This window comes from Paroedura picta, chromosome 15 (genome assembly GCF_049243985.1).
Source record: "Paroedura picta isolate Pp20150507F chromosome 15, Ppicta_v3.0, whole genome shotgun sequence".
In the NCBI taxonomy this organism is placed as follows: Eukaryota; Metazoa; Chordata; class Lepidosauria; order Squamata; family Gekkonidae; genus Paroedura; species Paroedura picta.
Window position 1 is genome coordinate 29,874,564 of NC_135383.1, and position 25,823 is coordinate 29,900,386.

A 25,823-nucleotide genomic window follows, 5' to 3' on the forward strand; every position below is an offset into this window, starting at 1 on the left:
GATTATCAAAAGCTTCCTGACACTGGGGAGTCCACTGGAGTGGGGCACCTGGGCGGCTTGCCGCTTTCCCCCCTTCTTTTGTTTTTAACAAGTCAGTGAGAGGCAGTGCCACTTTGGCAAAATTGGGGATGAAGGTTCTGTAGAAGTTTGCAAATCCTAAGAAACTTTGCAGCTGTCTATGCGTGCGGGGTGGTTCCCAGGACAGCAAATCCCGCACCTTGCCTGGGTCCATCTCAATCCCCGCTAGGGAGACCCTGAAACCCAGAAATTCCACCGCATCCCGGTGAAATTCACATTTTGAAAGTTTAGCAAACAACTGATGCTTCCGCAGGCGGCGGAGCACCTCGCGGACCAATTTGGCGTGCTTGCCCACATCCTCAGAATACACCAAAATATCATCAATGTACACCAACACCCCCTGATACAATAAATCATGCATAATTTCATTTATCATGTTCATGAACACGCCCGGAGCGCCGGCGAGGCCGAACGGCATGACGGTGTACTCAAATTGGCCCAGGGGGGTGTTAAACGCAGTCAAATATTCGTGCCCCTTTTTTATCCGGACCCGGTAATAGGCTTCCCTCAAGTCCAATTTTGTAAAAATCCGCGCCTTCCCCAAGTGACCCAGCAAGTCCTTAATCAAAGGCAGCGGGTAGGCATTGCACGTGGAAACAGCGTTCAGCCCTCTGTAGTCCGTGCAGAGGCGCAAAGACCCGTCTTTCTTTTTCACAAACAGGACCGGGGCCGCCAGGGGCGAAGTGGCGGGTCTGATGAACCCCCGGGCTAGGTTTTTGTCCAAAAACTCCCTGAGTTCCTTCATCTCCCTCGGGCTCATCGAATAAAGTTTGGCTTTAGGAAGGGGCTCCCCTTCCTTTAACTCGATGGCACAGTCAGTTTTACGGTGGGGGGGAAGCTGATTGCACTCAGCTTCAGCGAACACATCTGCAAAGTCTCGATACTCCTGTGGGAGGGCCGCTCCCCCGGCGGACCCCACCGTGGCCACGACTCGGTCGTTTTGGGGGAGCTGGGGCCGAACATGCTGCTTACAACTGGGCGAGGAAAACTTCACTGTCCCCTTTTTCCACTTCACCGTGGGATCATGCTCCCTCAACCAATCCAGCCCCAGGACACACGGGAATGCTGAGTGGGGTGCTACCAGGGGTTGAATCTGCTCCCAATGTTTTTCCACGTCCAAGTCCATTGGGCGCATCTTTACGGTAGCCTCCCCCCCTGGAGCGCATTGCCCATCCAGCTGAGTGATGGGTAGGGGTTCAGCCAACGGCACCTTGCCCACCCCCAAAGTCTCGGCCAGTGCTGGGCTTACTGAAGTCTGGGTACACCCTGAGTCCACAATGCAGCGAACCCCCACTTTCCGCCCGGACTTGGGGTCGGTGAGAGTTGCAGGCAAGAGTATCAGGGGGGAATCACTCACCACTCGTTTGCCCCTGCCGGAGGCCTGCTGGCGGGGCGCCTTTACAGCAGACCGTCTTCGTTTCCCGACTGCTCTTCCGCTTGATCTTCTCTGTCTTGGCCACTGCCCTCCTCCGATTCTTCCACAATCGCTGCAGCACCGGCTGGGACCAGCAAAGACTTGGCACTTTTCTTCGGGACCGTCTTCTTGGCAGGAGAAGCTTTAGGGGGGGTACCTCCCGGTGCTTTGGCGCTAGGCACCGTCTTCGATGGGCATTGTGCGAGGAAGTGGCCAGCCTGACCGCAGCCCAAGCACAATCCCTTCTCCATGCGCCGAGTGCGCTCGTTCGGTTCCAGTTTCGCCTTTGGCTTGGCTTTCACGGGCGTAGAGGTTTTTGCCCCTGCCTTCCCTGCAATTCCCTGATACTCGGCAGCCCTTTCCAGGCGACTCTCCATTTCCCCAGCCAGCTGGACCCACCCGGCCACCGTGAGGGGGTCCTCCAGAAGGAGGCACTTGCTGGACAAGTCCCCAGAGAGACCCCCCATGAACGCGTGCACACGTTGGGGCTCGGTCCAGTCCGGCACCGCTGAGGAAAGCTCCTTGAATTCCCTGGCATATTCGGCCACGGTCAGTTTCCCTTGCTTCAGGGCTTTGAGTTTCTTCTCCGCCGTCTCCTTCTCGAACGGCTCCACGTACATCTGGCGCATGATTCTCAGGAAGTGGTTGTAATTGCGGATAGCTCTTGGGTTGTAACGGTACAAGTCCATGAACCATTTTGCTGCCTTCCCTTCCAGGGACTCACCCACAAAGCGCACGCGCTCGGCATCATCATGGAAGGTGAATCCCATGTCCATCATGTAGGCTTGGAGGTGCACCAGGAACGAAGGGAAGGTCGATGAGAATTTAGCTTTGAATTTGTAGGTGCTGCGCATTTCCACTCCCCGGAGATGGGGAGGCAGTCGTCGCTGGCCCCAATCCACCGGGGCCCTCGCTCCGCGGCCCATGCCTCGACCGACTCCTACCGCTGCTCGCGCCGCCGCCGCGGCTCGCGCAGCTGCCGCGGCTCGCGCCGCCGCCGCCTCTTGCGCCGCCGCTGCCGCCGCCGCTCCGGCCACGTCCGCTGCTGCTCCCGCCGCAGCCGCTCCCGCCGCCGCCCCGGCGCCTTCGGCCGCCCCGGCGCCTTCAGCCGCACCAGCCCCACCTGCGCCCTCGAGGTCGCCTTCTTCTTCCTCCCGTCGCGCTCTCGCCAAGGCTGCGGCCTCGGCCTCGGCTGCCGCCTGCATTGCCGCCTCCTTGCGTTCTCGCAGGGTGGGTAGATCCCCCGATCTCCGACCACTGGGCTCGCGGACGCCTCCGTGCACCTCTCGCAGCAGGCGCCGCGTCTCTCGCTGCTCCTCTGGATCCAGCCGGCCCGAGAGGTCCTGTAGCCAATTGGTCACCTTGTCCAACTTGTGCTGCAGGTCACGCGTCTTGCCGGCGGGCTCCGACCCGTAGCTAGGCATCACCAGCTGATCCGGCCACTGCTCATCCCCCGTCAGGCGGTCATATTTCGACAAACGCCTGCGCTCGGTGATGTGCCTTTCCAAGAATTCGGCAGGACCAGGAGTCGCTCCTTCCACGGCCCTGATCATGCCCGAACTGTACGGACCCACACCGGCTCCGTCGCTCTGGGAGAGGTCCCAGTCCAGGCCCTCTCCCTGTTCCGTATAGGTATTTCCTTCGTCCTGCATGTTGGCAGGCGAAAGGGGTTGTGAGATTTGACTTAATGTCAAACGTACAGAAAACTCACAACAGGCTTCTTAATGAAAGAAAGCTTTATTGGAAAGTTCTATACGCTAGGGACTGAAAAGTCAAATCTGACCAGAGTACAGATTTGCCTCTGCTTATCAATACAATTCTCCCGCTCAAAACTTGACAGTTCCCAAGGGAGGGGAGTCAGAGAAAAGACATATGTGTAAGAAAAACAAAGATACATTCACACAACCTTGAGGAGGTGTCAACAATCCCAGGCCCAGGCAAGAGCCCACAACATGTGATAAGGTTAACATAACAAACTATTCACTTTTATGGCTAGCAAGGATACAGGGCCTGGAGCAAGCAGGCGCCAAGCAATATAAAACAATATAACTGACATGGAGGAACTCGAGCTAATTTATGACAGAGATTCTACAATCCTGACAGGTGGGACTAGATGGCCTACATGGCCCCTTCCCACTCTAGAATTCTTATGAGTCTAGTTCAGCAGTGGAAGGGGCTGCCTAAGGAGGTGGGGACCTCCCCCTCACTGGTGGTCTTCAAACGCTAGCTGGACAGATCCTTCTCCTGGATGCTTGAGGCTGGTCCTGCATTGACAGGGGGTGGGACTAGATGGCCCGCATGGCCCCTTCCCACTCTATGATTGTATGATGCTATTTTAAGGGATTTATTTATTTTATTTATTTAGATTTTTATTCCGCCCTTCCCTACAGCTCTGGATGGTGTACATAAAACATTTTGGAAAATGTACATAGAACACTATCAAAATCAATATAACAGTATAACAATAAACAACTCACCAACTAGAACAACTAGAACAGCACTTCAACAATAACTTTGACACTCCCTCAGCAGGTTCGATCTCTCATTCGGGGGGGGGGCAGTAGATGTTATGGGCTGCTTATTGATCCTACTGGAAGAGTTTTTGGAACCATTTTGTCTGCACCAAACATAATTTTATAAACCATCTAGTATCTCCACACCCCCCCACCAGCCGGCTATCTTATCCTTCTCCTCTCTGCTCCAGACTCTTCAGTCATGTCTCATCTTCTGCAGTGAGGAGGACGAGTGGTTGCAAAGCGCACAGAGGAGCATAGAGACGAGAGACTGAGGCCAACTGGGATCCTGCAGGGTCCTAGTCAGCGTGGAGCTGGATTGTCCGGCCTTCCAGTCCTCTTTCTCTGAGAGGAAACCTTCATCTTACTCAGTTGAGTGAATTGAGTTCTGGCTTGGCAATAGTTGAGGTTGATGTCCAAAAATGTTTAAGGAAAGCACCAGCTGTTAAGCCTCGTGCATCTGTCTGGGTGCCAGCAGCTGACAAATACGAACCCCTTAAGGGAACAGCTTCCTCCTCGCAGCCAGAGGCTGTTTTCATCCATCACTCTTCCTCCTCCCCCCCCCCCCCCGCAGTGGCTCAGAGAGGGAGAGAGTGCAGGCACCGTTGTGGCGCCACAGAAGAAGGGAAAGGAAGGTGACCACACAGCTTGTGATGCTCATCTGTGCGCCTGCTCCTAAAAATAGCCCATGCTGGTGTTGCTGCCTCCTCACTGATGTCCCTCCCCCACCCCCGGTGTGTGTGTGTGTGTGCGTGTACATGTGCATGTGGGGAAGATAAGCGAATGAGCTGGGCTGCTGAGGGTGGAGCAGAGCTGGAGGCCCACTTGCCATCTCTGTCCCTCTGCTTGCTTGCAAGAAAATCCCTTGGGGGGGGGGTAAACTGTTGCACTTGCTGTTGGGGGGGGCACTCAAGGGGAGCCCTGGGCCTGGAGTTGAGGATTCTGTCTGCTTGGCAGACCAGCCTGCAGTCTGTGAACATTGAGATGAGAACAAAAGCATGTCAAAGCCCAGCTGCACAATCTGCTGTTGCCAGATCCTGTTGAGTGTGGGATCCTGTGGGATTTTCCTGTTCAAGCCGAAGTCCTTGGGTGCATGGGAACTGGCACACAGGGAGAAGAACCTTGAGGCTTGGGTTGCCAGTGCAGGGTAGGAGAATTCCTGCAGATTTCAGGTAGAGGTGGGCTTCATGCCCTCCAGACCACCTTCTACATGTCCCAGGGGAGATGGGTTCTGATGCTTCCTTGATGAGGGAATGGAGGATCAGGGAGGAAGAAGAAGGTGCCATCTCTGCCCTTCCCAAAGCTGACTGGTTTGCCCTAGGACCTTGATCTATGCAGAAAGTCATGCCTGTCTATTGCATTGTCTTCCTGCTGAACACTGGGATGTGATTGAGCTTAATGTTATGTGTTCAGTAGTTTGTGACTGCTTGGTTGTGGGTGGTACCACCCCTCTGTCAACGTCAATGGATTCATGTTGCTGCTCTTGTGTAGATTCATAGAACCATAGAGTTAGGGGGACCTACAGGGTCATCTAGACCAAACCCCTGTACAATGCAGGAACTCACAGCTACTTGTCCACCCATGGTGACCCCAATCTCATACCCAAGTGATCCCTGCAAATGTAGATGTGAACCTTCTTCATCAGAGAGCCAGTGTGGAGTAATGGTTAAGAGTGTCAGGCTGGTATCTGGGAGATCCAGGGTCAAATCCCCACTCTGCTCAATTCTGCACCACAGTGATTTATTTATTTACTGTATTTATATACCGCCACTACCAGCAATGCTGGCTCGTGGAGGTTTACATACATACATATATATAATAGAAAAAACATCATATCAAATGAAGTATCGTGTCCAGATCATGGGAGGTGATGGTGCCGCTTTACTCTGCTCTGGTTTGGCCTCACTTGGAGTCCTGTGTTCAGTTTTGGGCACCCCAGTTGAAGAGGGATGTAAACAAACTGGAACGTGTCCAGAGGAGGGCAACAAAGATGGGGAGGGGTTTGGAGACCAAGATGTATGAAGAGAGGTTGGGGGAGCTTGGTCTGTTTAGCCTAGAGGAGAGGGGATCTGATAACCACCTTCAAGTATTTAAAAGGGAGCCATATGGAGGATGGAGCAGAATTGTTCACTCTTGCCCTGGAGGGATGAACCAGAACCAAAAGGATGAAATTAATTCAAAATAAATTCCGTCTAAACATCCAGAATAAGTTCCTGACAGTTAGAGCGGTTTCTCAGTGGAACAGGCTTCCTCGGAAGGTGGTGGGTTCTCCATCTTTTGAAATTTTTAAACAGAGGCTAGATTGCAATCTGACAGAGAGGCTGATTTTGTGAAGGCAAAAGGGTGGCAGGTTACAGTAGATGAACGATTGGGATGTGAGTGTCCTGCATAGTGCAGAGGGTTGGACTAGATGACCTATGAGGTCCCTTCCAACTCTATGATTCTATGATTCTATGAATAAAACCGTAACCCCAGTTAATTAATAACAGTTCCAATCTATAACAATGGTGGTATAATAACGCTACCCCATAATGCTTCACTGAGCCTGGTTTCTGTAAAACACAGCCTACCATCACTGCTGATGTCAAAAAAGAGGGAGACAGAGTATTAAAAGGGGACAGACATAGTCTAATACATAGTTCTGATCCCAGGGGGAGGAGAGCAGCCTGATCTTATCACCCTGGTCATTCCACCAGGCCTCAAAAAAAAAAAAAAAGCCTGTCAGAAGAGCTCCGTTTTGCAGGCCCTTCAGAACCCAGCAAGCTCCGACAGGGCCTCCAGCTCATCCAGGAGCTCATTCCACCAGGTAGAGGCCAGGACCAAAAAGGCCCTGGACCTGGCTGAGGCCAGGTGTACTTCCCAGGAGCCCAGGACCACTAGCAGATTCATACCCACCGAGTGGCAAAGCGCCCAGTGGGAGGCATAAGGAGGCTGTTCTGCAGGTAGGTAGGACCCAAGCCGTGTATAGCCTTAGAGGTCAAAACCAATACCTTGAACTTGATTCGGAAGCAGAATGGCAACTAATGCAGCTGTCTCAACGATGGATGGACTTGGGTCCTCCAAGATGACCTAGCGGGGAGCCTGTCACGAAACTCTTCTGATGTGAGGGAGAAGTTGACAATTTCTCTCAGAGTAACAACTATTCGCTGGTCGCCCGATTTGAGTCGCCATGACAGACAGGGTTCAAGGGGGCAAGTGGTTGCCCTCACTGACCCCAGCAATTTGTATACTTTAGATAAAGAGAGCCACAAACCTGGTCCCTCTCGACAGCCACGGGGCCTGCAGTTCGCAATCTATGTCAACCATGGCAGTAAGGTCATGGCTGAGCAACAAGGCTTTATCTCCAAAGGAGCTTGCTAAAGGGCGACTAGGACTGTCTCCACCCTGTGGCCAGTCAGAAGCCAGATTGGAATGGGTCAAACACTGAATCTTCCTCCAGGTATGTCAGGAGCTGATCCATGGTGACCACTCAACCACCTTCTGCAGAAATGCAAGATATGAGATGGAGTGGGAGTTGATTGGGTCTTGAAGATCAAGCAATGGGTTTTTATTTTTATTTTTTTAATAATTTTATTATTTGTTATTATATAAAGCATTTACAGAAAGGTAAAAGAGAAAAAAGCGACCAGCTGATAAGTAATTATTTCATTGTCTATACATCGTCTATACAAGTATACCATACTTAGTGTAGTCTAATATTATCTCAAGAAATATACAGTCAGTTCCCATTGCATATTGGTCCTAACCTAACAGTTACTGCTGTCTTTCTTAAGAAAGTCCAGATAATCACTCCACTGTTCATCATATTCTTCCGGTGGTTTCTTCTTAACCATGTTAGTGAGTCTTGCCATTTTTGCTAAGTCCACTAATTTGTCAAGCCATGTAGAGATAGTTGGAGTCTCAGTCGCCTTCCAGTGCTTTGCCCACACCAACCATGCAATGGGTTTTTGATCAGGGGTCAAACCACTGCCTCCTTCAACTCCTCTGGAAACTCTCCCAATGACAGGGAGAGGTTGACAATGTCCATGAAGGGGCCCACTATCCTCCAAAGGCCCCTTTAAGGAGCCAAGAAGGACAGGGTCAAGGGGTTACGTGGTCGCCCTTACTGCACCCAGCATCGTGTCCACTTTGGTAAAGAGAGACATCTGAAGCCATCAGACAGCTCCTCCCGAGGGAGTGCAAGAGGGACCAGTGATCTGACTGGTGTTCTGCCAATTCCATATGTTCCAAGCATTCAAGCCATGTTCAGCCAATATCTTCCTCCATCCTCATAACTACCCTGTGAGGTAGGTTAGACTGGGAAATGGTGACTGGCCTAAGGTCAGCCAGGATGATTCCTGGCCTCCCAGATCACAGAGGGGTATTCTGACCCCCACGTTGGTCTACCCTGTTCATCCACAGAGTGCTCTTTTGTCCTGCGTTTCCTCAGGGCACCTCAAGGATAAAAATGTCCTGAGTGTAGTCTGAGGCAGAATTTTTTGGAAATGAGGTTTCAACAGGTTCAGCAGAGAGCGAGGGAGGCTGGGCCAAGCAGAGGAGGGCTTTGAAGGCTGGTCTGTTGTTCTGACCACCATCTTCTCATTTGGATGGCCCCGTGCCAACCTCCAAAGTGAGGGGGGTGGGGGGATGGACCAGGGAGAGGTGGACGCCATTTTTGGCCCAGTGGGGTTCTCTTGCTTTCTCCTAGGCAGCCTTTCTCAACTGTTGGGGGCTCCTTGGGAGGGTGCCTCGCCCCAGATGACTGAGTCGCCCGGCCGCGGCCTCTGCCGCTGACACGCCGCCCTAACAGCTGCCTGCAGCCTTTCCAGGCCCTGGAGGGAGGGGGAGGTCGTCCGCAGAATTATCCCCCCCCCCAGTCTAGAACCATTGTATTCCTGAATGCAATGGGCTTGGCCCCTAGTGTAAACATATTAGCTCAGTGGTCCCCAACCTTTTTATCACCGGGGACCACTCAATGCCGGGGACCACTCACCGGGGACCACTCAACGCCTTTTACTGAGGCCCGGTGGGAGGGATGGTTTACTCCTCTACTCTCAACCACTGCCCTAACGCTCTCTGATCGCTATGGTAATGTTTAAACATCCCTTCAAAATAAGATACAGACACTCCACAACAATGAAGTGTGTTGTAAAGAGCTGAGGGGGATGCAGTAAAGGGCTGGGGGGGGGGGAAGAAGGCGTCCTTCGGGGCCCACCTCCAATTAGTCGAAGGACCACATGTGGTCCGCAGCCCACAGGTTGGGGATCGCTATATTAGCTAACCAGACCACTTCTAATAAAAGCCGTGACCTGACTGCTGTTGTTTTCAGATGGGTTTGAGGAAGGTTGATTTTTAAATCACAAACCACACTCCTTAAGGTCATAGTGTGGACCATGCATATGATTGGGGGGCTCAGTTGCCCAGGAAACCTTGTTCCACAATAGATCTGTTAGCCTTTACCTTGTCCCAGGTCACTATTTTTATATTCTGATGCAGGAATACAGGAAAAGTTCTCCTGCACCGTTTTTAGCCTGGAGTATGCTGATGGTTTCATTCTAAAAAGTAATGAACCTTTTATTAGCAGAGTTCTTCTCTTCCCCTGGTCTGTACACCCCCTCCCCTCTGCTGTATCCCCACAGCCGAACTCTCTTGATGGCTGGCGCCTGGTCAGAAGCTAACACCAAAAGCCAGCCCCCTCCCTGGTGTGCTGGCACTCAGCAGGTTTTAATCATGGGGGTTGTTTTTATCTGGAAGTGATAATTAAGCCTACATTGTTAGAGCAGAGCAGAAGGTGCAGGCGGCCACGAAGGGGATGAACCTTGGGAAGTGTGGGGTGTTCTGGAGCACCTGAAGTGCTAACTCTGAAAGAGGTTTTTGGAAATTGTACAAAGTCCTTTGGTGTCAGTAGATGGGAGTAGAACAGTCTAAGGTTTCAAAGAGCCAGGAAATGGAGGAATTTGGGGTTTCTTGCAGGTGGGTCTTCAAGCATTGTTTGAACAAAGCCTAGATGAGGCCCAACCCTTCCAGTTTGGAGCAAACCAGAAGAAAAGAAATTGTACTCCTTGGGGGCCAATACATGCCGGTTGGGTCTGGGTGATCAGCAGTTCAGGCGCTGGTTTTCCATAGATTGTGTTTTGTTTTCCATCTCTGTGGCAGGGGCTGAAGGGGAGGCTTCACATTCATTGCAGTGCTCTGAATTCCAGTGATCTTTGACTTAAAAACAAAGCAAAACCTGGCAGGAAAATAAATTTTAAAAAATACGGCGCCTTTGCGTTAGGATGCTGGGGAATAATCTTTTTAAGAAGCTGTTTGTTTCTGTGCTGGGCAGCTTTCTTGTCTTCTGTCTGCTCAGCGATTTTCTACAGTTGTCTCTGTGAGTGTTGTTTTTCTGAAGCTCCCAACTGTTAGTTTGACGTCATGGTTTAAAAACAAAAGAAAGAAAGAAAAGGCAGGCTTGTGTCCCGGGAGGTTCAGCTAGTTAGGGTAAAAATAGACAACCAATAATACCAGCCTTGGCTGAGATCCCTAGCCACGTGTCTTGGGCCTTGCTTTTTCTCCTCAGAATAAGGCCCTCGGTCTCAACAGCTCTGGAATGTTTTCAGGACCAGCTTCAGAACTGAAAAATAATTAGGATTTCTGAGCATACACAGAGTCCCTCTTGCTTACTTCTGAATAAAAGCCAGCTCCCTCTATGCCCATGGATGTCATGGCACCCACAGTGCTTTTCATGGTGCCTGCTGAGTATTTTTAGGGAGGATTTGGCAAGGCTAGGGAGGGCTTTTGCCCAGCAAGGCTGCTGATTGGCTACTGGAGATCTAATTGGTTGTGCAGATGTTTTAAAATGTTGTTTTGCCAGCAGCTGCCACTATGCCACAAGGATCTTCCGCACTGAGTGACTGGAGGTAAGCTGTGGCAATCATTTTGTGGCTATATCCTCTGCAGCAGCCATTTTGTGGCCGTGTCAGAATTTCTCAAAAAGGTTGGGGACCCTAGAGTCCTCAAACCATGGAGTTGGAAGGGTCCAACCCACTGCAAAATGCAGGAAACTCACAACTGCTGCTCACCCACAGTGGCCCTAATTCCACGTCCCCCCAACGCCCCGAATCGATGGCCAGTCTGGCCTGGAGGAAATTCACCTCCCTGCTTTAATGAACGGCAGCAACCTATTTTCTAGTCCCTTTCCTGGTCAGTTCATGTCCCCGTTCCATTCTGATTTTGTTTTTAACCTGTTTACAGTTTTGTATAGTCCCTGGAGCAAGGGATCTGCTTTCTGTGCCTCTGGAGTCACAGTAGGAATATGCCTTGTAATCACTTTTGTTTACATGGGATGTTGGAATAACTCTTAAGCAAAAGACAGACAAAAAGGGCTTCTTACAAATGCCTTTACAGAAAGGGAATTCTAGAAGGAAACCAGTGTATTAAAACAAATGCGCAGGGTGCTTCTGTGTGTATTTATGACTTAAATCTTGTGTGCCCCTTCCTAACAAAGGGCTCATAACACCCATTGTTTGGACTGTAGATACTGCAGATGATGAGTGCACGACAATTTTTAGTAATGTGTATGAGGGGTAGATCCCCCTCTTGCCCGCGGGAGCTCCAGCCATCCCCCTTATTCAGAAGATACTGGGCTTGGAGATTGGTGAGATACAGAGTCTGCCTCGCAGAGATTTATTGCAGTTGAATAACATTCACGGGGGGGGGGGCGGCCCTCTGTGGGCGCTCCTGCACACTCTGACCCTGAGTCACTGGAGTCCCCTTCGCCCCCGGGGCCGTCAGCAAGGTCTCTCCATGTCCCGTCCACTGCTTCTGGTCCTTGCCCGGCAGCTCCTTTACTTCCTCCTTTCTTTCTTCCTCAACTCCCTCAGCACTTTTCCTTCTTGTCTACTCTCCCAGTTCACTGCCCCTGACCATTTCCTAACTGGCCTTTTATCCTTTCTTTTCCCTGTGTCTCCCCCCCCCCCCCCCGGGTGAGGTGACTTGGACCTTGCCAACTTTCCCAGCATCTCCCTCCCATCTCCACCAAGCAGGCTGCCACGGGGTGCGTGTCTGGCCATGGGCTGGTCCGGCAGCGGCTCCCTGCCTCACGGGTCCTGCCTGCTGGCTTGGTAAGTCATGGGTTGGGGAGCTGACGGCAGTGATGTCCCTCCCTGCTCCCTCCCAGCCATCATGGCTTTGCCGCATTCCTCGCCCCTCCAGGCATCAACAGCACCCAGTCCCCATGCACCCCTGGCAATGCCTCCTCGCCTCCGCACTCCCACATGTCGGCCTGTAGGCAGCCGGCAGCACTGGTCCTGGGGCTGGCATGCAGCTCTGGATGCTACACTGCGCCTCCTGGGGGTCCTCCTTTCGCTGGTGCTTGTCTTGGCTCTGTCGTTATCGTGTCATCCTCCTTGGTGGCCTGGTGAGGGGCGAGGGTTCTCCCCCTTCCCCTGGTTCGCTGCTGGAACCCCACTGGGAAGGGGTGGGGTGTCTGGAAATGTGTCTGGAAATGTACATTTGCAATTATGCAAATAAACGTGCTTATTCTAGCTTGTGTTTGATCTCTGGCTTTGACTGTTGATGTAGTTTGAATTATAACAGGTCACTGATGTTTGTGCTCATACTTCCATTCATTGGTGGTTGGCCCTCTCCCTTGCTTTCTCGTAGTTTCATCTTCCCTCCTCGACAGAGATTTGTCTGTAGGTCTTCTCATGGATCAGGGGTCTGCAGCCTTTCTGAGCCTGTGGGTACCTCTGGACGTCTGGCAGAGCACAGTGGGTGCGGTCACAAAAAGGCTGTGCAGGAAGTGAAACCAGCCACAAGTGGCTACCACTGGGGGGAAAGATTGCAAGACCTGGATTGGGAAAATCCTGGAGATTTGGAGTTGGAGCCTGGGGAGGACAAGGACTTTAGTGGTGTATATCGCTATAGAAGCCACCCTCCAGTCCCCAACCCCTGGGCTGGGGACTGGTACTGGTCCGTAGATCAGTCGGTACCGGGCTGCAGCTGCTCCTCGTCCTCCTCCCCAGCTGCTGCCTCGGGGGCTGCCCTGCCACTCTGCTGCTGGCTCACCTTTGCTGCTCTCCGGCGGCCGCCATGTCTGGGGCTCCCCCTCGTCGTGACACTGTGCAGCTGCTGCTGGCAACGCCCCCCAGTGGGCGGCAGGAAGTCAGGGGCCCCGGCGGGAAAGCAAGTGGAGCAGGGGCTCTGGTTTTGGTGTCCCTCGGCAAAAGACTACCCCCCCTACCGGGCCTCAGTAAAATGGTCAAGCGTTGACCGGTCCCCGGTGATATCAAGGTTGGGGACCACTGCTCCAGAGGACACTTCTTATGTCTTCAAGACATGTGGATGCATGAACCGTAAGGCATATTTCACACCCCGAAGATTATTCAGAGGGTGTAGCAGAACAGTGTCAGATACAAAGATCTGACAAAGGAGTTGCGATTCTCAACAGCTTCTACTCTGAAAATCTTGTTGGTCCCTAAAGTGCTTCTGGACTTGAATATAACATTTAACACCCTACGGCTGATGAAGTAGGTGGAGGCTTGAGGCTAACCTAGTGAAGGACACTTGCATTATTTACTTGTCATGTATCTTTAACCCAGGTTTTCTTGACTGCCGTGGAAGGGTTTCCCAAATGGGTAGGAGGTAATTTTATTTATATATTTATAACGTTTGTTAAACATTAATTGAATTATATGACTACACATGGTCATGCCAACCCACCCCCTCCCCTCCCATTGATGGGCCTGGAAGGGGTGGGGAGGGGAGGAGGACCAGGGAGGCGGGTCTACAGCTATGCTTCCCAACCTTATTCTGCATGGTCACCCCACATCTTGGGTTTCTTGAAGCCTGAAGAATATTGGGGGGTTTCTCAATGGTAGAAAAATTCAGAAAGGCTGCTTTAACCCCAAAACAAATGCCCTCCTGGGTTTTCATCTGCATTAGACAGGGTTTTGCAGAGTAACAGCATGCAGTCTATATCAACCTGAGGAGAGGGCTGTATGTCAAGAGAGGGCTTGCCTGTCTAGAGAAGTAGAGTGACACTTCATTGGTAAGTATCTGGGTGAAAATAAGGAAGGGAGAAACAAAGAGTATTGTGGTTGCTGTCTGTCTCAGACCACCTAACCAGGTCAAGATGTGGGTGCTGCCCTCTTTAAACAGCTTGATAGATTGTCTGGGCAACAGGACCTTGTAATTACACGTGACTTCAATTTCCCTGAGATGTGCTGGGGAACAAGCTCTGCTAAGCACCCAGAGTTGGGCAACTTTCTGACCTGCCTGGCTGACAATTTCATTCATCCAATGGTGGAAGAACCTATGAGAGGCTTGGCCGTACTCGACTTAATACTGACCAACAGGCAAGAGCTGTGGATGAGGTGAAGGAGGTGGGGACCTGGGGGGAGGTGTCAAGCGCTAAAAGAACTCACAACAAAACTTCTATAATAAGAAAGCTTTAATGGAAGTTTACTCTAGTCACTATAACTCAAGAAGTCAAATCTGCCCAACAATAGAATTGCAAACCCTTTTCAATCCAATTCTCCCACCCAAAACTTGAATGTTCCCAAGGGGAGGGGTGTCCTCTTCCCCAGGTGCCATCCCTGGCTTCCTGCCAGAGGTGCTACCATTCGCAGGTCCTTGGTCTGGCCGGCGCCAGTGACAAGATACACTGTTGCTGTTACAATATGCAGAGCGAGCAGGCAGAGATCAAAGCACAAACAATTCCGAGTGGACACTACAAAGCATGATAACATGGGAACAGAGAACAGGCTTGGGTTACATGGAAACCAAGGAAAAGAGCAGTGAAATACAGGCAAGATGGAATGACCCCTGTTTATAGAAAAATCATGGCCGAGAGCAGGCACTGATCCTGACAGGAGGGAGTGACCATGTCCTCCCAGATTTTGTATAAGATGGGGAGCTAAGGAGGTTTGTAGTCAGACGTGTCTGTTAGACTTTTGTAGGGCAGACTTTAATAAACTCAGAGACATGACGAGTGTCATCCCATGGACCAGAATGCTGGAAGAGAAAGGAGCAAGTGTCGGGTGGGCTCTCCTTAAACGAGCCATCGCGTGCTCAAGCCATGACTGTTCCAGCAAGATGGAAACATGGCAAGGGATCCAAAAAGCCTATTTGGACAAACAGAGAACTTCAGGAGGAGCTAAGGAAGAAAAAAGAAAATGTTCAAGAAATGGAGGGAAGGACAGGCCTCTAAAGAAGAGAATCTGCATACCAGTGAGATTTCCATCCCTACCAACTTCCTTGTGGAGTCTCACAGGGAAGAATACTCTCCCCTACACTGTTTAACATCTTTATGCGCCCTCCGGCCCAGCTGATCCAGAGTTGGAGACTGGGATGACACCGATATGTGGATGACACCCAGCTCTATCTCCTAATGGGTGGCTGCCCAGATCCCCCCCCCCCCCAATCATGCCTGGCTGCCTGGCCTTGACCTGGTCTGGAGTCTTTTTAGTCCTGGTCCTGACCTTGTGGAATGAGCTCCTGGGTGATCTGCAGGCCCTGTGAAAACTCCCGGCGTTCCGCAAGGCCTGGAAAATGGAGCACTTCCACTAGGTCTATGGTTGAGGCTGAGGTCAGTGAGGAAGATTGAGGGGATCCCCCCTCCAGCCTTAAGCAACACCTTGAGTAATCTTAACCCTCCTTCCTTCCCCCTCTAGAATTAGGGTCAGGTAGGGTAATAGTCTGCCATTATCTCATTTCTATTGTGATGTATGTCTTGAATTTTAGCGTCCTTTTAATGGGGATTTTAATGGGTTTTAATCGAACATCTGTAACCCGCAACAAGCTGGCTCTGGGAGTGGTGGGGAATAAATGTAATGATAATAAATAAATATAATAATAATAAAATAAAATTCAATAGGGACAAATGTAAAGTTCTGCATTTAGGTAGGAAAAACTATTTACACCAATATAGGATGGGGGAGTAGCATGTGCGAAAAGGATCTAGGAGTCTTAGTAGACCATACATTGAACATGAGTCAGCAGTGTGACTTGGTCGCTAAAAAGGTGAATGGTATTTTGGGCTGTATCAAATGGAGCATCGAGTCCAGATCACGAGAGGCTTTGCTCTGGTTTGGCCTCACTTGGAGTTCTGTGTTCAGTTTTGGGCACCCCAGTTGAAGAAGGATGTAGAGAAACTGGAGCGTGTCCAGAGGAGGGAAACAAAGATGGTGAGGGGTTTGGAGACCAAGACTTATGAAGAAAGGTTGGGGGAGCATGGTCTGTTTAGCCTGGAGAGGAGACGACTGAGAGGGGATCTGATAACCATCTTCAAGTAATTAAAAGGCTGCCATATAGAGCAGTGGTCCCTAACCTTTTTATCACCGGGGACCACTCAACGCCGGGGACCACTCAACGCCTTTTACTGAGGCCCGGTGGGGGGGGTAGTTTACTCCTCTACTCTCAACCACTGCCCTAACGCTCTGCTATGGTAATGTTTAAACATCCCTTCAAAATAAGATACAGACACGCCACAACAATGAACATAGGGAACATTTTATTTTCATGGAAATTTTAACTCATGACCATGACAGATCAATGGGAACCCTGAGCTTGTTTCTCTGCAACGAGATAGTTCCATCTGGGAGTGATGGGAGACAATGACACCCAAAGTGTGTTGTAAAGGGCTGGGGGGGATGAAGTAAAGGGCCGGGGGGTGGTGGAGAAGGCGTCCTTCGGGACCCACCTCCAATTAGTCGAAGGACCACATGTGGTCCACGGCCCACAGTTTGGGGATCACTAATATAGAGGATGGAGAAGAGTTGTTCTCTCTTGCCCCGGAGGGACGAACCAGAACCAATAGGATGAAATTAATTCAAAATAAATTCTGTCTAAACATCCAGATTAAGTTCTTGACAGTCAGAGTGGTTTCTCAGTGGAACAGGCTTCCTCGAGAGCTGGTGGGTTCTCCATCCTTGGAGATTTTTAAACAGAGGCTGGACAGCCATCTGACAGAGAGGCTGATTCTGCGAAGGTTCAAGAGAGTGGCAGGTGACAGTGGATGAGCAATTGGGATGTGAGTGTTCTGCATAGTGCAGGGGATTTGACTAGATGACCCAGGAGGTCCCTTCCAACGCTATTATTCTATGACTAGGAAAAAAGCCCATTGTATGAAAAATACAATGGGCGCTAGAAGATGGGGACAGAGGGACAGGGGAGGGCAGCGCGTGGGAAGGAAGCGCACCTGAAAGAGGACGCGTTATCAAGGGCGGGCGGCGGCGGCGGGGCGTCCTTGTTTCTGTGGCGGGCCGAGAAAGGAATGGAGAAGGGAGGCCGTGGCTTCGGGCGGCGGCTCCCAGGCGGCCTGGTGCTGTGTGCGGCGGCGGCGTATCCTCAGCGGCTCCTTCTGGTGGACGGCCATCTTCGCCTGCGGGCGGGCTAGTGCGGTGCTCCGTCATCACTAGGCAAGGGAGTCCCCGCCAGCCGCGCTCAGGGCGGCTGCGGGGGGCTCCCTGCTCGGCGGCCTGACGCTTTGCGGCTCCAGACGCGTCAGGCCGCCAGCAAAGGAGCAACTGCGAGCCGCGCTGTGCGCGGCTCGCAGTTGCTCCGGCGGGGAATCGGAGGGACTAATCGGCAGGCGCAAAGCGCCTGCCGATTGGTCCCTCCAATAGTCTGTTCAAAGGAAGGGGCCCAATCGGCACCCTTCCTCATCCCGCACACATCCCGCCTCCCAAACCTTTACCGTTTTATTTAGTCCTGTGTTAAGATTCTATTAGTGTCCTGGAGGGGTAGCATGAATATAAACTCTCTCTCTCTCTCTCTCTCTCTCTCTCTCTCTCTCTCTCTCTCTCTCTCTCTCTCTCTCTCTCTCTCTCTCTTTTGAAATTTATATTAGACAGTCATGAAGTAATACTAACCAAAACGGAACAGCAACATGAGTAATGTAGCAGTTCTAAATTAATTTTAATACAACCCTTATAGAACCACTGCTGTGTAGGTATGGGAGACCCAGGTTCCAATCCCCCCTGTGCCATGGAAGCTTGCTGGGTGAATTGGCTATCAGCCTAACCTACATCACAGGGCTGTTGAAGGGATAATATAAGGAAGATAATGGAAGCTGATTTGAGTCCCCATTGGGGCAAAAAGTACAATATACCATATCTGAGTACATACAGTGTCCTAGTCTGTAATAGGAGAGAGGAATCTCCAAGGAGATAAAATAAGTTTTCTTGAGTTCCATAGCAGAAAGATGGTTTATAGATGCAGTATATAAAACTGTATTGCTCTGCATTATTTCTGACTTGGACACTCTGATTATTTAGAAAAGGAAACCTTATCTAACAATATTGGATTGGAGCAACTGTCAGAAAATGCTGTATGGTGGAGGAATGTGCTGGTTTCAGTCAATGGTGAATGATTGTTGGTATTATTTATGGCCATTAGCCACTTATAAAATCAATGATTTATTGTCTTATTCAGTTTTATGACTGCAGTATTTGAAGAATTCAGAATGCAAAAAAGAGAATGAATAATTATTCAATTATTTGTATAATTTAGTAGCAATATATATATTCTGATATACAAAACACTCCAGAACTATATCTGTTTCTGCAGTCATTACAACAGCCCTGCATAGGAGATCAATAATATATTATTGCAGGGGAAGTGATGGGGATATATTATCCCTGAACTTTGTAGATCTTGAGAATTGCATTTTGCTGAAGTCTGCCTTGGTGGATTCATGGGAGAAAAGGGATTTTGAACCAGTCGTTGACTGGCTATCAGTGAGCACTCTTGGCCCTTGCTCTGCACCACTGTAATATTTTTATTCCTATTTTGACAGGTGAAACTTGTACGCTATATCGGTAGCCAACTGCAGTGCAAGCTGAACGTTCCTGTGAATGACAGAACAGTTGAGCTGAACAGCTACCCAAGGTTCGGTGATTGGCTGTACCTCGTTAATGTGAGGAGAGATGTCATACAGGTAAGGCTTTTGGCGGTATGTCTCATAATGGGCCTCCTCACAGACAGTAGGGGAGTTGGGTGCTCCCTGGAAACAGTGTGTGACTTGGCTCTGTATTTCTGGTTTTTTGATGGCTATGGAATGAGTCGCATTAGTCAGCAGCCAAGTACAAGTGGGCAAGTTTTTAAAGGTAAAGGTAAAGGTATCCCCTGTGCAAGCACCGAGTCATGTCTGACTCCCCTGTGCAAGCACCGAGTCATGTCTGACGCCCTCTAGCGTTTCCATGGCAGACACAATACGGGGTGGTTTGCCAGTGCCTTCCCCAGTCATGACCGTTTACCCCCCAGCAGCAAGCTGGGTACTCATTTTACCGACCTCGGAAGGATGGAAGGCTGAGTCAACCTTGAGCCGGCTGCTGGGATCGAACTCCCAACCTCACGGGCAAAGCTTTCAGGCGGCTGCCTTACCACTCTGCGCCACAAGAGGCTCTATCAGGACAAGTTTTTAAAAACATACAAATAGTACTGGAATTTTCATTGACAATTTTTATACCACCTCCTACTTGATTCTTTTAATTGGATATACATGGGACCAATCCAGGGCCCACTGCTTTCACATGATATTCTTATTGACAAGTTGGTAAAATGTGGTATGGATCCTATTACTGTTAAGTGGATCAAGAACTGGTTGACAGATCGCACCCAATGGGTGATTGTAAAAGGTTCGTCATCGTCTTGGAGAGGAGTGACGAGTGAAGTGGCTCAGTGATCTGTCCTGGGCTCTGTGTTGTTTAATATATTTATAAATGATTTGGACGAAGGAATAGAGGGGGTCCCCATTAAATTTGCAGATGACACTAAACTGAAAAGACAGCAGAAGACAGAATCAGGATACAGGATGATATTGACAGGCTAGAAAACTGTATTAAAATGAATTTCAGTATTGATAAATCTTAGGTTCTTCATTTAGGTAGGAAATACCAAATGCATCACTATAGGATGGACAAGAGTTGTCTTGGCAGAAATACGTGTGAAGACCTGACTGTGAACACAAGTCAGCAGTGTGACTCGGTAGCTAAAAAGGCAAACGGGACTTTGGGCTGTATTAAAAGAAGTATTGTTTCCAGATCATGTGAGGTAATGTTATCACTTTACTCTACTCTGGTAAGACCTCACTTGCAGTACTGTGGGAACTTGGTCTGTTTAGCCTGGTGAGAAGACAACTAAGAGGTGATATGCTTGAAGGGCTGTCATATGGAGCAGAGTTGTTTTATGTGGCCCCAGAGGGTCGGACCAGAACCAATGGGTTGAAACTAATTCAAAAGAATTTTTGGTTAAACATCCGGAAGAAGTTCCTGACATTTAGAGCGGCTCCTCAGTGGAACAGGCTTCCTTGGGAGGTGGTGGGTTCCCCTTTGGAAGTTTTAAAGCAGAGGCTAGATAGCCATCTGACTGAAATGCTTATTTTCTGAACTTAGGCAGATTGTGAGTGAAGGCAGGAAGGGATGTGCCAGGGTTTGTCTCTTGTGTTCCTTCCCTATATGCCCAGGGAATTGCTGATTGCCACCATGGGATGGTGGGTGAATTTATTTCAGGCCAGGCTGGATTCTGGAGATTTTTGGTGGGTGGATCACTGGAAATTGGGGTCCTTGTGGGTAGGCAGGTAGTTGTGAGTTCCTGCATTGGGCAGGGGTTTGGACTAGGTGACCTTGGAGGTGTCTTCTGATTCTTTCATTCTGTCATTCAGGTGCTCTTCTACTGGGTTGCAGCTCACCCACTACATTGACATTAGGACAGTCCAGGCTTTCTCAAGCAGGGTTCTGTGAAACCCTGGGATTTCTTGACAGCCCTGAAAGGGTTTCCCAAATGGGTGGCAGTTAATTATTTTTAGATATTGTTTCAGCCTTCCATCCTTCCGAGGTCGGTAAAATGAGTACCCAGCTTGCTGGGGGGTAAACGGTCATGACTGGGGAAGGCACTGGCAAACCACCCCGTATTGAGTCTGTATCCCCTGTGCAAGCACCAAGTCATGTCTGACCCTTGGGGTGACGCCCTCTAGCGTTTTCATGGCAGACTCAATACGGGGTGGTTTGCCAGTGCCTTCCCCAGTCATGACCGTTTACCCCCCAGCAAGCTGGGTACTCATTTTACCGACCTCAGAAGGATGGAAATTTCCTCTACTTCCCCCCCCCCCTCCAGCACTTCCCAGTTTGGGATTCTCTTTCATCATTTTTCATTTCATTTCATAAAGGGCAGTTACAAACCAACTGACAGAATACTTGGAAGAAGCTTCGGTCCTAGACCCATCCCAGTCAGGTTTCTGGCCTGGCCATGGGGTAGAGACAGCGCTAGTCGCCCTGACGGACGACCTCCGTTGCCAGTTGGACCAAGGTGGATCAGCACTGCTGATATTATTAGACCTCTCAGCAGCGTTTGACACAGTCGATCATGAGCTTCTAGCTCACTGCCTCATCGATTCCAGAATACGAGGGACAGCCCTTCAATGGCTGATTTCCTTCCTCCGGGATCGTGGACAGAGGGTTGCAATAGGAGAGAGAACATCAGACCACCGGCAACTTACTTGTGGAGTCCCACAGGGAGCGGTCTTCTCTCCTATTCTATTCAACATCTTCATGCGCCCTCTCGCACAACTGGTACGGAGGTTTGGGTTGGGTTATCATCAATATGCAGATGACACCCAGCTCTTCCTCCTGATGGATGGCTGCCCTCACTCTCCCCCAGAAGCATTAGTGAGATGGCTCAAGCAGAGTCGTCTGAAGCTCAATCCTTCAAAGACGGAGGTCCTGTGGCTGGGAAGGAAGGGCCCATGCGAGGAAGCGCGTCTGCCTACCCTGGATGGTGTGCAGCTTTCTACGGCTCACTCTGCCAGGAATCTAGCCGTGATTCTGGACGCTTCCCTCACAATGTAAGCCCAGATCACAAAGGTAGCATGGCTGGCATTCTACCATCTCTGCCAAGCCAAACTACTAGCGCCCTACCTGGCCCCGGAACACCTAGCCACAGTGATCCATGAGACTCTCACCTCTAAACTGGACTTTTGTAACTCGCTCTATGCAGGCCTGCCCTTAGCCTTGACCCGGAAACTACACCTGGTTCAAAATGCTGTGGCCAGGATCCTCACTGCAACACCGTGGAGGTCCCATATCTGGCCCATTCTCCACCAGCTGCAATGGTTGCCAGTTGAATTCTGGATCAGACTAAAGGTTCTGGTAATTACCTTCAAGGCCATATGCGGTCAGGGCCCAGTGTACCTGAGGGATCATCTCCCCGCCTATGCCCCCAAAAGAGCTCTACGCTCCACCGCTACTAACCAGCTAAGGATCCCTGGCCCTAAAGAAGTCCGCCTGGTCTCGACCAGGACCAGAGCAATCTCTGTTCTGGCCCCCACCTGGTGTAACGAGCTCCCGGAGGAGATCAGGGCCCTGACGGAGCTTAAACAGTTCTGCAGGGCCTGCAAAAAGGAGCTCTTCCGCCAGGCATTTGGCTGAGACCAGACACAACCAACGGCGACTGAAGGCCCCCTGTTCCCCCCCTGCTCCCCCCCCCGCCTCCCCTCAGAACTCCAACAGTATACTCTGGACCTGTTTGCATTGTTGCACTGTTGCATTGTTTATATTGTTTATACTTATATTGTTATATGGTTACAACTATTAGTTAATATTGTAAGATTATTCACATGTTATAGATTGTTTCATGTGTTGTTCTTTGTTCTTATGTAAACCACCCTGAGCCTCCAGGGTGGGCGGTATATAAATATAATAATAAAATAAATAATAAATTTTGAGTTAAAGTTAAAACCAGTGGGCAGCTGGTCCCAATGAAGAAGTCTTTGGATTGGACTGTTTTATACTGCAGATGGGAAATTAGAGAACAGACAAACCTACTTTACATTAAACGTACCCTGACTATAGGACTTGTCAGCGAGAAGCTTCTTGTTACAGTCTTTTTTCCTAGGGTGCTCTTTTTATATGGGAAAGTGTTTAGTCAACAGTATGTTATGCCACTGCCCTTAAACAGATTGCTCCATATGGACTTCCTGCTTGTCTTCCTGTTTAATTTAATTTAATGGAAAACTGGATAGGAGCAATTATCCAGTTCTTATGCTATAAAACTGGCCAAGATGGGACTGATGGGACTGTATTGACTTGGAAAGAATCTCTGCATGTGCTCAGAAGCACCTTCACCTCCATGAGAACACAGATATTCTCTCGGTGTTGTAATAGTTGCTCATATAACTTGCCAACTCGCAGTAGAGTTGTGCACGATTTATAATTGCTTGATATTTTGTACATACCAAGAATCATACAGGTCAGTTTTTAAAACGGATTTGGAGTGAAATCTAACCAGCCCCAAGGCAGTGGAGACTAGTTCTGTCCTCTGAAGGCTGGTCCGCTCTGGCTAGATGAAGTCTTGTTAAGCAGTTTCGGGGTGGGGCGGGGAGAACAGGAAGCGTACATAGGGTTGGGTGCTTTGGCGCCCGAAGCGGCCGGTCGCTCCCGACGCAGCCAGTGCCATGTCGCAGGGGGGAAGGGGAGGTAGCGACCGGCTACTTCGGGCGCCAAAGCACCCAACCGTAGCAGAGAACGCGAGGGCTGGTGCCGCCTGTGAGGTTTCGCTTCTGCCTCTATTCTCTGGGCCTTCGGCTGTGTTTTCTTATGTGTAAACCAGGAACTGTTGAAAGGGCAGAGGGACAATACATCACAGTGCTAAATAGTTGCTGCTCCAGTGATCCTACTGGAAGCCCCCTCTCTCTCCTCTTTTTCAACTAAACTTGTAACAAAAGTTCCCTCCCCACCCTCACTCCATCTCCTTCATAAGAGACAATCTGGTGTAGCAATTAGAAAGGTGGAGCAGGATCTGGGAGGAGAAAGATGCTTTGGGCCCCCATTGGTAAGGAAAGTGGGTTCTAAATGAAGGAAATAAATACCCAGGAGGGTTAGAGCCTCTTAAAAGCAAAGGCTCTGTGTTTTTTTATATTCTGCATTGTTCTCCCATCGTGAAATGTAATGCAATATGACATTGTTGTGGAGTTCTAGTTCAGATGGGAAGCATTTTTTAAAGGGGGGAGTATGTTTTGGCGATACGATACGATAACATTTATTGTATATAGCCAAGGGCCATTACAAAGCACAATTAAAACAATATGGTACAAATACGAATTAAACAATATTTCTCCAGTATTGCATACATAAAATTGTTAGCATGGGCTACTGAATTACAATAAGAATAAAAAATGGTTTATCAAGGTGGAGACGCCTTTAAAAATGCTTTGGCTTGGACCTTCCTGGTGGTCAGAGTGAAAAGTGTCACCCTATATGAAATATAGGGGTCGACATCTGATAACAGGTAGTTGACTTTGTCACAATCAGAAATAGGTTATGAGTTCAGTAGAACTTGGCAAGGAATTTGCCCCTGGGTTCGGAGTACAGGGGTCAAGTCAAAACATAGTGGGGCAGGTCCTCCAAGGATGAATTTCCACATATACACAGGCGCTGGGCTGTGGGTATTTGGAGATATCGCCCAGAGAGCATGGCTGATGGCATCTTTTCAAACAACAGAGATGTTAGGGCCATTCTAAGATTACGTGTTATGTTTACAAAATATGATGCTCTGGAGTGGTCTTTTTAAATTGTTTTATACCATGGGGCTGATTGTGATAGCAGAATTGAAAAGTGATCAATCAGTGAATCAGCTGTGAACACCCAATCACGTACATCAGAAATATTGGCTGATATATGCAGTAAGTCATCTGGTATGGTATAGCATGAAAGAATGGAGTTAAAAAAATCAGACTGAGTCCTGTCTTTGCTCAGTAAGAGCTTAAAACTTTGATGGCTTAAAGAATCTGATTTGGTTGTGATGTCTTTCTTCCAAGATTTCAGAATGGCTAAGTGGGCATGGGCTTTGAGCAAGGGAAAACCAAGCTCTGCCCTCATCAGGGCTGTAGGAGACCCTTTTGGAAGAGCCAGGATACATTTGAAAAAAAAGTTCTGAATGGGTTCCAAGCTCTTTGTTCTTTCCAGCCCCAGATGTCAATGCCATATTGAGGCATGACCTTGGCTGCAAAGAGGTTTAGAGCTGGATCAACTAGAAACCCTCCCATGGTGTAGTAAAATCTCAGAATGGCTCCAATGCTTTTTAGACCAGAGGCCTTTATAATTGCAAGGTGGGCATTCCAGTTTAGGGTCTCACTGTAAGTGATTCCAAGATATTTAAATGTACTATACTGTTCTATAGGGATGTTCTATATACTCCACAAAGAAATTTTTAGGTCTTTTCCTGAAAGCCATAACTCTTGTTTTTGCGTAGTTGATGGAGAGGGATTCTTCATCTTGATGGAGAGGGACTCTTCATCTTACAATAAGTACCCAAGTCGTTAAGTAGCTTTTTCAGACCAACTCTTGTAAGGGAAACCAGGACCATGTCATCTGCATAAGGCAGAATAGAAACCTTTTGCTGACCAACAGAACGGGGTACAAATTCTGTGCCCGATAGTCTTTGCACTATATCATTCATGTAAAATCAGAGGGGTTAGTATACACCCCTGTTTTACCCCTTTCCTTACTGCAATTTCATTACTTAGAGTGCCTGAAGCACCTACCCTGATTTTTGTGTGGGTGCCTGAGTGCAGTTCACGCATCAGAAACAGGCGTTTATCGATGTTGCATGTTTTGGCATAAAGGCAGTAATGCTTATTTACCGGTTTGCTTAGTTTTCAAACTGACTGAGCCACATTTGGCTGTAGCCCACGGAAAAGAATTCATTCTGTGGGGTGGAGAACTCCTCAGTCCCATTAGACATTGAAAAATATTAATGGTTATTGCCTAGCAGAACAGTCACCTTTTAACCCTCATCCCAAGATTAAAAGCCTGCCAAGATCAGGCCTCTGTCTCCACCCATAGGAAACAAAATTTGGC

At 49.4% G+C, this 25,823-nt stretch overlaps 1 protein-coding gene across 1 annotated transcript in view; it reads left to right on the plus strand.

Moving 5' to 3' along the window:
- Positions 1-25,823, plus strand: part of KSR1 (kinase suppressor of ras 1) — a 168,351-nt gene that overhangs the window by 19,484 nt on the left and 123,044 nt on the right. Inside the window, exon 2 of the mRNA XM_077311439.1 lies at positions 18,767-18,907. Within this exon, the coding sequence (XP_077167554.1) occupies positions 18,767-18,907 (141 nt within the window). The remainder of the gene's footprint in view (positions 1-18,766; positions 18,908-25,823) is intronic.